Raw genomic sequence first — 11,841 nt, 5'->3', positions numbered from 1 at the left:
GATTGCCCATCTGGAGGTTTTCTTCTGGTATTATGTGCAAGCAACTATTTTAGACATTTTTAAAATGTTTTTACAAAACCCATGCAAACTCTACAGGTAATATGCATTCTGTGGCTGAGAGTTTCTTTTGTCCATCATCATCATCATCACCCCCCCCCCCAAAAAAAAAACAGTATAGCTGAGGTATGCACACTTTATGCACTGTATCATCCCGTGTTTGAATTATATGAGTTTATTAATTCTTATTTCCAGTCCACCAAATGAATTTAGACATGCATTTTTAATAACACAATATTCCCTTACAGGTATTTTTTACATATTCATTCTACAAATGATTTGAGGACAAACTATTTCAATGCAAACCTTCCATATATCTGCCCATGGGAATGTAAACTGGCTGTTGGCGATGTCTCAAGCGGAAAATGGCATTTTTTTTGTTCAGAAAATGTTGTGAAGAGGTAGAACCTTTTAAAAAGCCTTTTTGGGATAAGTGGGAGAACCCTTTATTGTATCTTCTTTAGCAAAGACGCCGCGGCCTTATATTTGGTGCGATAAAATTATTATGAACGTCATCTTCAAGTCGATTTGCTGAGGATAAGAAATAAGCTTTGTTCCTGGGTCTCGAGTGTATACCTTACTTGTGTGTGTTTGTGTGTGTTAAGATAGCAGCCAACCCTCTGGTTTGGCAAAAACTGGAACATCTGCACAGTACTGTAAGTTTCCACGCACATAAGACGACAAACCTTAACATTACCAGTTACAATACAAAGCAGTTACCAGTTTCAGATGGGCTTTCTGCACCAGAAAAAAAAGACAGCAGACAGAGATATAAAGAAAGAGATGCTTTGTGTCATTTTCATCTCCATCCGATACAAGAGGCAGAAGTCTGTGTAACTTTGGTTTGACTAAAAAGAGAGACGCCTATTAAAGCAACAACCGCTTCAGCAATGTTGAAATTAAAGCGACTGATCACTTTCCTCGTACACCATTGGTTGAACCTCAAACCTTCCCATTATACCAACCCTACTGTAGCTGTGTCTATACAGCCAGTAAAGGATTTCTCCTCCGTAACGGCTCTCTTATTTGCTTTTACAATAGAACCAAGCCACATCGTTTCATATCGACTTGAAATTATGACCTTTTTGGCTTCACTAGATATCTTTAAAGTTTGGTTAGGATATTTTCGGTTTCGGCTCTGAAGAAATGACAGATTTAAAACGTGACACGTTACGATTTCACTAGGAAAACAATGATAAGGTGGGTTACGTAAATAAAAACAACAACCACAGCAACAACAACAAAGTGATACAAAAAAGTCAAAATAACATTAGGAAATGAAAAATTCACAACATTTGTTTTTTTATCTGCATTTCCACTGATACACAAATGGTTATTTTGGTCATGATCTGTTTATAGCTGCTCTTTCTACCCAGTAGTCAACAGGGTTGACCAGCATCATAAGGATAGAGCTCTCCATCCGTCAATCAAATTACATCATTTTATCTTTGTACAGGGCTAAAGGAGACGATCCCAGAGGTTATTCGAAGGTAGTTAGTGGAAAAAAAGCTTCTCTTTGTACTAGTTAAAGTCACAGAGGCCTGACCAAAAAGTCTCGGGGCTTCTGTCTAAGCTATTGGCCGTTGATAGTGTTGGCTTTGGTTTCTAGCTGTTGCCTGTGACTGTTTGCAGGTAGACAAAGCTTCAAAACGAGTAAAGATATGCAGAAACGCATCATTTTCTTTTGTTTTTTGTGCTCGCACAAAATCACGTTACACCTTTCAGCAGAAACAGAGCTAGTGAGACTGGAGACCTACTTTTTTGGAACAGTCTTTGTACCATGGTTGTGTTATTGACGTGAGTTTAGAAATGCCATTTACAGTTGGTGGTGGTGCAGAGATGACTTAAAACAAATGTAAGCTGGGTTGCAGGAGGTAAAAAAACAAACAGAAAATTAAAAACCAATACTGCTTTTTCTCCTTTTTAGACTTTCGTTGACATACAGGCAGTGACACAAATTTTTGATACTACTCATGTGCAAAAAAATAACAGAGCAACAACTTGAATTGAACCAGCAATTGCATCTAACATCGACGTCTACTGTGGCTTGGATATTCACAAACTCAAAACGTATTTTTTGGCAGTATATGTGGCCGTTAGCTTTCTACAGAACGGACCCCGCTCCTGTACTCGCGTCTTTTCGGTCCGTGAGCCGTGTGTGTTTCGTTGTGTGAGGTGGCCGAGCGGATTCGAATGAAACCTTGTCCTTTGTTGTTTCCTTTATTTTGTTTTAAAAAGCAGACGTTTCATGTCTGTCCATCTGTGGTCCCTAAAGATCTGCAGTATAGATTTTCTTCGGGCCAGTCTCCAGATGCATGCGAAATAAATACTCCCCCATCTGATTCCAAGTCTTTTCTGTGGTTGCGGGTTAGTTGAAGGGCAGGGCCTGAAAGAGGCGGAGCCCCAGCGGAGGGTTGGGGCAAAATAGTCATTCCAGGTCATCCGATAGGTTGCCCTCCTCCAGCTCCCTGTCCTCGTCCAGCTCAGGACTGTGATTGGCCGTAGTCACCAATGACATCGGACAGTCGTCGTCGTCCATGTTGAGCGGCTCCTCCTTGACGTGAATTGGAGGCCTGCGATAATGCAAGAAATTGACATTTTTAGAAAAAGCTAACAACTGGCCAATCAGAATCAAGTACATTCTAAAAAATGCTGGGTTACTTTCAACCTAACGTTGCGTCAAGTGTTGATTTAACCCAGAAATGTTTATATTAACAATCCATGCTGGGTCAAAAACAACCAAAAAGATTTCAAGAAAACCAGAAGAAATTATAAAACCAGAAAGCTACACCCATATATTCCAATGGGATCTTATGGCAATTCACAAAATGGCTAATTCATATTAATTCATATTTGCACGATTAGCCTTGACCTGTGACGTTGGGAATGGACGGGCTTTCGTAATAGTTTTTTCATCATAACCATACATTAACTTTGTATGAATTCATGCGAATTAGCAAACTCGTAAAACATGTACGAGAGTTTAAAACTTGGCAGACAAACATATAAAGATGACGCGTCTAACTCGCGTGTTATCAAAGTCCCAAAAACGTTAACACAGCGATTGAAGTTGGATTAATGCAGTGCATGTAAAAATGCAAATCCACCGACGGTAAAATACGTTCACTGTTACTTTACTGATGGCACCTGCTATTTAAAAGGGAGAAAAACCTGACTGCAGCCCCATTATAAATAATAGAGAATTTCTCATCTACTTGCCCCTGAAGCAAAGGGGGGTAGTTGGGTGGGGGGGCTGGAGGGGGAAGTAGAGGCTTTTTTTATCTTGTTAATAGAAAGTGCAGCCCTTCGTTAATATGCAGGGACCGTGGTGGCACTTTTCAAGTAGGAGACAACCTGCAGCTAGACTCCACCATTAATCAACTTCAGCCTGCCAGTTCCCTCGGACACCATGATCCATGTTTTTAACTCCAAATGGATGAATATCTTTACCGACTGTCAATAAGCGTATGGAGGGGGAATGCGAAAAACACGGAGTGATTCGGCGAGGAACGTTTCCCGGCTCGAAAACGCTGAAGAGTGAGGTTACTAACAAGAATAATAACTCTGTCATACACAAACAAGGCTTAACATGATCTCGGACCTTGGTGGGGGGAGAGGTTTGTGCTAGCATGATAAATTTGACAAAACCTAATTATTTCTGACACGTCGGATGCATCTGAAAATCCCGCTGGACTGGAGAGAGAGCGAGAGAGAGAGAGAGAGAGAGAGAGAGAGAGAGAAAGAGCGAGAGACCTCCTTATCAACTAGTCTCTGTATTAGCCATGTCTGTCTGCTCTCCTGGGCTGCACTCATCAATGACAGAGGGAACTTTGAATATGAAAAGAATTTTAAAAGGTACAGATTACTTTAATATTTATAGCAAAATAGATTAATATTCAGATGTGGAGACGGACGGGTTGTTTCTCTCTTCTGTGCTTGGCTATGTGCGGTGAGAAAGAGGACGAAGTGGATTGGCCCGTGTGGAGGTAAACCCTAACCCTATACTGGACCACTACAATGATACATTCACACCTTCGGGAAACAAGAATTTTAGTCCTTATTAAAGCAATTAATTCAAGTGTGGTTGTCAAGTAGTGGGTGAGGATCTCTCATTATACTTAGCTCTCATTGGGACATTTATCTGCAGAAATTCTTAAAAATACAATACTACGATTAGTAAACATCTATTTTGTCATCGTAACGGTTTATAAGGCCATCAAAGACATTCCGTCAGCCGCACTTATCGTACAATAACAAACAGAAATACGCTTAAGGATATTACGGCGAGACAAATGATCCCGGTCAGTCTGCCGTTCCACCGGCCATTAAGCTCGACACAGGCCTTTACTCCTAATGCGAAGAAGCATAGCTTACAGCGTTCATTTGCATTAATTATAAATCAGCCGCATACTTGTGTGGTCGCGGAGGAAGAGAGAAATGATTAGTCCTTGCTTGTCCCTTCTTCACTGTATTAAGATGTCAGGATGACTCATTTAGTGTTTAATGAAAGGCTGGCATGAGAATCAGGAGCCTGTGCCAGTCTGTGTGCGAGTGCCAGACGCTACTACTGGCGACAATCAAGAGACGGCCACTGTAAACTAAACAATTTTCTGTTTGTGGTATTTGCACTGTCAAGAAATTTGCTTCATTTTGATTCATATAAAAAAGGAGTCAAAATTTGAAGTTTAATCAGATGCCATTTTAATTTAACTCTTTCCCTGCCAGCATTTTAAAAAAGTTGCCAGCCAGCGCCAGCATTTTTCATGATTTTTACAGAAGTTTAATGCCTTCCAGAAAATGTTCTTCTATAAATGAAGAGTTTCGTTGCAAAACGAGATAAATCCGATGTTAAATTTTTTTGAAAAAACATGTTTATTATTATGTTATCATGCTATTATTTTGTTTTATGGTGCTACTTAGCTGTATTTTTTAAGTTATGAAGGGTTAAATCAAAACAAACCAACTGCAGTTGAATTGATATTAATTGGAATGCACAACCAAAAAACGAGATTTCTGAAAAATTATTTATTTAAAATAAATAAACGAAACTCTTCAAATATTTAAACATACAATATATCAAATTAAAGATCAGACCCTCTGCTTTTAAACAAACAAACAAAAAACTTTCATCCTACCTGTCAAATATGGGTGGGTTTCTTCAAAAACACAACATTTTGAGCAAAGAACTGAGATAATTATTTACATTTTTGTGAAGGACTTTTGATAGAGATCAAATTCAGAGTGATCCCCAAAACATACACAGAGTCCTTTCTCTTTCACATGAGGCATTACTTCTGGGTTTTAAAAGTTGGAGAATGCTGGGGAAGCGTTTTCTCTAAATTGACGAGTTAACTTGTCAATGGCGGAGAAAGAGTTAATGTCTTTGATTAATTTTGATTAGTTGCTATAACTTATAAAATCAAGTATAAATTGCTTAATTTGAAAAGTTAAAGGTAAAACATTTGTGTGACCTTTTTCCAGTGTATGTTTGTAAGTGTAAGTTAGTGTTTCATCACTTTCTGAATTTCTTTTTTAAATCTTTTCCCTGTCAATGACGAGTTTTTATGGCAATCCATATTTCCGCTATTATCCACCAGGTGAGACTCTTACACAGTTCATAAAACATTAAAGCATTTAATCAGTTTAAAACTCTGTGTGTTTTGATCATTGCTCTGAATCTGATCTCTATCAAAAGTCCTTCACAGAAATGCAATTATCTCAGCTTTTTGCTTAAAATGTTGTCTTTTTGATGAAACCTACCCATATTTGAGAGGTGATAAAAAAAGAACAAATGAAGATAGGATGAAAAGTTTTTTTAGTTTGAAAGCAAAGGATCTGTTCATTCATTTGATGTAGTGTATGTTTATATATTCAAAGAAAAGTATTTTCTGGAAGGCATTAAACTTTTGTAAAAATCATAGAAAATCCTGGCAAGGAAAGAGTTAAGTAGCTATGTAATACTGCCGTATATTTCAGAAATAGAAATAGTTTTGATTACAAAACTATTTCTATTTCATCTGCTGGCTCTCGCAAACCAAAGAATTTTTACCTAAAATGAATAAAATGTGCACACGTGCTTACACAGATAGCACTGACAGATAGCATTAACCTTAACATGTTCAGAAGAAAGGTTAGTCTAATCGTTCAGTTCACCAGGTTGCGTGCTTTTTCTCTGAAAGCTGAATGCGAGTGTGTTGTTCTCTTTAGCCTCTTTTTTATTAAATATTGTCCAGAAAAAAACACTCACAAAACATATTTCTTCCATTTTGGACAGGTAGAGGTCATGTAATAGAGGCTGCGCTTTTACTGAGCACTTAACGCTTCAACCATACAGAGAGAAAATAAGACAGAGAGAGCAGCAGGCGGAGTTATAAAGAGAGAGGCTTTCTCAGCTGTCCGATATTAAAAGTTAAATAACCTAAGGGAGCGAATATACAGGGATTCTGGATCTCAGATTTGGCCCAATTCACACTCCTGTCCCACTTCAGTCGAACACACTTTAACACACATTTCTGGGATCCCCCTGAACGTATGAAGTGTTTCGAAGCTAATTGGGTCTTTGGGTTAATATTAGCAATTCTGGGTCGTCTGGAAACGCGAGGAGACCACGGCAGTGCACGCATGTTATGCATTTTTGCGAGACGTGAGACGTGCGCTTACTACCGTCTGTAGCTCTCACACTGCTATCTTTGGCTTGGTAAACACAGCCATCCAACATAAGTGACATCACTGATTAGGGCGAGCACATGTTCTGTATCGCTATTCCACCAACCCACACCACATTAATCTTTCATCAGCTCTCTCCTTCCTTCTCTCTGCTAGCCATTAAAAAAGATGGAAAGGCAAAGATTTTAAAGTAATTAATGATATAGTTAGCTGCTAAATATTAATAGGAACGGCCTTGCATAAAATATAACGTCTAAACCTCTGTGACGCGGACGGTGGGGTAATTACAACAGAATCTATAATTATGGCAGCCTTTTGCTTCTCACCTATTTATAGGTACGAGCCGAGCAAATGTACACTTAACCTCAGGCTTGGGTAGATTAGTGTTTTTTGAGCCTTTGAGCCAGCGTACATGCAGTAGTTTTAGTGTTTTACGAATATTCGTAACACTGCTAGTTTTAATCCTGATTTCTTAAAAGGAAAAAAACTTTAGTTTTTACGTTTTTCAACAAAAGTCACTGTAAAGGTTAATTTATCGATGTACAGCGTTTGGTTTGATATTCAAAAATGACTTTGCTCACTATCCAATCAGATTAAATGAAATAAAATAATGTCCTATATTATTACATGCTGAATTTTAAACGTATTTAATCCTGAACTCACAGATGGGTGTGCGGGGAGTAGCCAGGGCTGCTGTGTCCATTGGTGTCCAGGTGATCGAGTGAGCCGTTGAGCTCTTCGTGTGTGGTGCCGTGAAATAGGCTGGTTGGACTGCCACTCATAAGTCCTGGTGGGCTGGCTCCCATCAAACCTGACGCGCTGCTGTTCATCAATCCTGGATTACCCAATAATGGCAAAGAGGTCTCCGCCAATGCAGCCTATGAGAGAAAACATATATGAAGTCTTTTTAGACTTTCTAACACAGCTTTAAAGCATTTTAATTGAGTAACTTCTAGATTATTGCTGAAGAATCAATCTGTGGTACATTTCTCCACATTATAAAAACAGACAAGTGAGCGCATGAAAAAGCCACTGGAAAAGTTTCCAAGCGAGTAAAAAAACCTCAAGCATCCAAATGATAATGAAACCCTCCAAAACTTTACCTCAAAACAGTTGAAGAAAAAAACACTCTTGACATTTTTTGCCTCTTGCACATTAAAGTTATATACAGTAATTAAATTTTAAAGTTTTTGCCACGAGCACCTCGCTGGCCGACACTGCGAAGCCAAATCATTTATGACAGTTTGGATAAATATTAATGATTATGCCCTCGCGTTTGCACGAGCTGCTATCAATCTGAGCCTGAGCTGGCAGAGAAGGTACCCGACTCCACCACACGGTGTCCTTCTAGACTCTAACTGCCGGTGCCAACCTGTCTCTCACACACACACACACTGATTCACAGTCGAGCGTTTACCTGTAAGCTTGCGTTGAGAGCCGCCCCGTAACCAAGACTGGACGGCAGATTTTTCACCAGTGTCGGGCTCCTGAACACAACAAAATGATTCAGTGCATTAGCATCAGTACAGCTTTTACTGTAAATATAAAGATGTGTGTGTGTGTGGGTCTATGTACCCTGTGATCTTCTGAGATCTGCGCTTCTGATATTCCATTTCGTCCACGGTCCACACGGCGCCCTTGACGTTCTCCACCCGTACGAAACACTTGTGAAGACTGAGGTTGTGTCGAACTGCATTCTGTTAAATGCACAAAAACACACATCAAATCACTTTATTTACTTGATTAATAAACAGTGTCCACAATTCACATTTGAAGAATTTTTGGTTACAATTTATTTTAAGGTGTCACTTGTCACCGGTCTAAAGGGGTTTATGTCGCGATAACAACTGGCTGCCTGTTCATTATCACGCTTATTACACTGGTATTTACCTCATAAGTAAGGTAAGGAACATTAAATATTGATTTGAAATATTTTAGGAGCTCATTTTTAATGAATGCAGACTTTCCAGGAGAAAAACCTGTTTACTTTTTTAGTATTAAGATTAGACAAGATGTTCAAATGTCACAAACACACCATTTGCTTTATTTATTTGTAACTATAATATCATATATGTCATTAAAAGACATTTTTCTATTACATTTTTTTCTGTAATATTAAACTACCTGTCAAATTATTTGTGAAAATCATTACACTATCGCCCATCACTTTTATGTAATCCAGGATTTAGTGTGTGATACGTTTTGAGCGGTTGTTATCTGAGAATAATAAAACTGCAAATGTTGCGACTGGCCAATCAGAATCAAGCATTCCAATGAGCCGTGCAATAAAATGTAATAATACATTTAATTACAGAGTACAACTTTTGGTTTGGTTTAGGGTAGGGCTGCATAACGATTAATTGCGATTACAATTTTTTTTCTTAAAGTTAAACATGCATGTGTGTGTATTTATATATACATAATTTTTATACACAGTACACAAACATATATGACATTTTATTGTGCAAACGATTAATCGCGATTAATCGTTATGCAGCCATAGTTTACGGTTAGTTGAATATAATTATGCACAATTGACTGTTATTACTACAATAAGTAGATGTAATGTGTAACAAAGACATTGTAAAATAAAGTGTTTTTTATGTATTTTAAATGTAACAACTGTTACACAAATGTTAAATGTAACAACAATAAATTAAAACGTTACAATTTCCTGAGCCTCTGTGATGTAACTAGTGCTGTTTGGGTGGGAATTTTTTTATTCTAACCAATAATAAAACTCACTTTTCATAATCCCAAAATTTTTCATAATTTACATCGTCCTATCATTAATTTTAGTTAAGCACACAAACACAGAATTATAAATATTTAAAGATTAATACAGGAATAACAAATAAATTAGTTACAATGCGTGTGCTTAACTAATAAAACCTCTGATAACTGTCCCTTAACTTAAAGCTGCCCTGAAATAATTGAAACCACAAATAATAAATGTAATTCATAAAAACTGACACACGTTTATAATCGAGAGGCGCATAAAAAAATAAAGAGAGAAATAACCGAATATGACGAGTCTCGTACGGCGCCATAAAAGAATCTAATTAAAACATGTAGCAAAGAAGCCAAATAATAACCTTTGCTCATATTACATTTTCTCATGTTTTATTTGAGGGGCGGCTGTTTTTTGCTGTAAGAAAAGGAGAGAGAGGGGAATATAAAAGCCCTCATAAGCAGATCTCGCATCTGACCTGAAAATCCCAGGATTTGATTGATCTTAATGCCCATGGCTCTGAATATGATAATTTTAATATTAATGAGCAAATGAGCAGTTTTATTATGCATGCTATATAGTTATAACTAATAAGCTGGCGGGCTGAGATCTCGATTCCCAAGCTGAGCTGATGAGACCAAGTGCAGATATTAAATCACCTTTCATTCTTTTTTAAAAATTCTCTCTGTTAATCAAATGACAAGCCCATCGCCGGACGACCCTTCCCGGGCTTACAAAAGAAGCAATGGAAATTCCCGCTATGCTTTATAGAAGGAGGGACCCAAATATGCAGCGAGCCCCTGTGCTGCCTCTTTGTTCCACTCGGGTCCAGATTAAAATATATTTTGTTGATAAGGACAGTATTAGAGCGAGAGAGCGGCCGTCAGAAATGAGCATGTACATAAAGGCCCGTGGTCATAAAAGTACCCAAAATGCTTCTCCAAACAGGCACTTGAGCTGTAAACGTGTTGCGCCCCAGCATGCATCTGTACGGGGAGCTATTGCACACCCTCGTGGAGCTGTAATCATACACCAGCATCATTAGCAAGCCAAATCCATATTCATTCACTTTCCTAAATCTAGTGCTTGCGAAACACTTCGCATGCTGATGAGGGCCAAAGAAACCTCGCTGCTTTTCAGAGGACCTGACGGCATCGGTGTTAAAACAGAATAGGAAATAAATGGAGTGTATCTCCGGCCACCTTATCGACACGCGCCCTTCTCCTTCTGTCTGAGAATAGAGGATGGTTTTTATTGTGTCCCCTTTTTCTTTTCATTCCTGTCCGACAATGAATTTGTTGGGACGGAGATACAAACGAGACCTTTTGTCCGGGGAAATAAAGTGCGTTTGGTGGATGACAGGAGCATTAGTGCTTTAAAGCCGCTCGGGTCGCACATTTGTCTTCTATTCTCTCGGTTTTTGTCTCGGTGGCACATGAGCTATGGTGTATACGAAGACTCGTCCGACGTCAACAACAGGGCCGTGTGTAGTGCGAGCCTACAAAGCAAACAGCCATCTTTCAAACTAATTAACCAATAATATGCAAGGTGGGGTGAAAAAAAGAAAAGGAGAGCGCTTGAAAAGCAGTAATACACCACAGTCTAACAAAAGGTGCTGATGATTGAGTGGCTGGTGGGTAATTAGTGCGTCAGAGCGCGCACCTCCCCGTCAGGACTCCACTATTAACTGCACCAAATTAGAAAACGATATCAGAGGCGAAATTATTCTTTCACTTGTCAAAGAGAGAGAAAGAGAGAGAGAGAGAGAGAGAGAGAGAGAGAGAGAGAGACAGAGACAGAGAGACAGAGACAACTACAAAAAACACTTCCTCTGTAAGCCCCGCCCACTAGTGAGAAAAAAATTTATTAAAATATGATAAAATGTATTAAAATTAAAAGAATATATAATTCAATTATTAAGCTTTATGTAAAAGACAGGCATTCCGGTTTATGTAAATTATAATAGAGTGGGTTTGGTAAGTGGTGGGCGTGGCTTGCCATGGGAGTGGTTTGCAGTTATCCATTGAGCTGGGAAAAAGTGGGAGCGTTACCTTCCAGGTGGCTGCGTTGCGTCTGAAGTAGGCGAACGTGCGTGTGAACCAGCTGTAGATTTCGTTGAGCGTCAGCTGCATGTCGGACGACTCCATGATGGCCTGCGATGAGATGGCAGATTAGAGGCTGAAGCGCATCTCACCCAGACTTCACTCAAGCAGCAATTAATTACAATCTAATCAGGCTAAACCTCATTTATTTCCCACTCACCTGCCTGATGAGGGTTGCATAAGTAAACGGAGGTCTGACGTCTGCGTTCTTGTAGAACTCGTAGTTTGGGGCTATCTCTGCGAAAGACAAATAGAAAAATAAAGTACATGCGGTAACTAAATAAA

General features: G+C 38.9%; 1 protein-coding gene across 6 annotated transcripts in view; it reads right to left on the bottom strand.

Annotated features, from left to right (window-relative positions):
• foxp2 (forkhead box P2) overlaps nt 1-11,841 on the bottom strand; it is a 107,445-nt gene that overhangs the window by 621 nt on the left and 94,983 nt on the right. For all 6 annotated transcript variants that reach the window (XM_073816165.1, XM_065264147.2, XM_073816199.1 and 3 more), the window contains 6 exons: nt 11,717-11,793; nt 11,506-11,607; nt 8,299-8,420; nt 8,141-8,210; nt 7,387-7,601; nt 1-2,630 (listed from right to left, as the gene is read on the bottom strand). The exon at nt 1-2,630 is cut by the window's left edge and continues 621 nt beyond it. In XM_073816165.1, coding sequence (XP_073672266.1) covers nt 2,486-2,630; nt 7,387-7,601; nt 8,141-8,210; nt 8,299-8,420; nt 11,506-11,607; nt 11,717-11,793 — 731 coding nt within the window. In that variant the 3' untranslated portion in view covers nt 1-2,485. The remainder of the gene's footprint in view (nt 2,631-7,386; nt 7,602-8,140; nt 8,211-8,298; nt 8,421-11,505; nt 11,608-11,716; nt 11,794-11,841) is intronic.

This window comes from Paramisgurnus dabryanus, chromosome 1 (genome assembly GCF_030506205.2).
Source record: "Paramisgurnus dabryanus chromosome 1, PD_genome_1.1, whole genome shotgun sequence".
Taxonomy (NCBI): domain Eukaryota; kingdom Metazoa; phylum Chordata; class Actinopteri; order Cypriniformes; family Cobitidae; genus Paramisgurnus; species Paramisgurnus dabryanus.
Note: the sequence above shows the minus strand (reverse complement) of the source record. Positions and strands in the feature narration are given on the sequence as shown.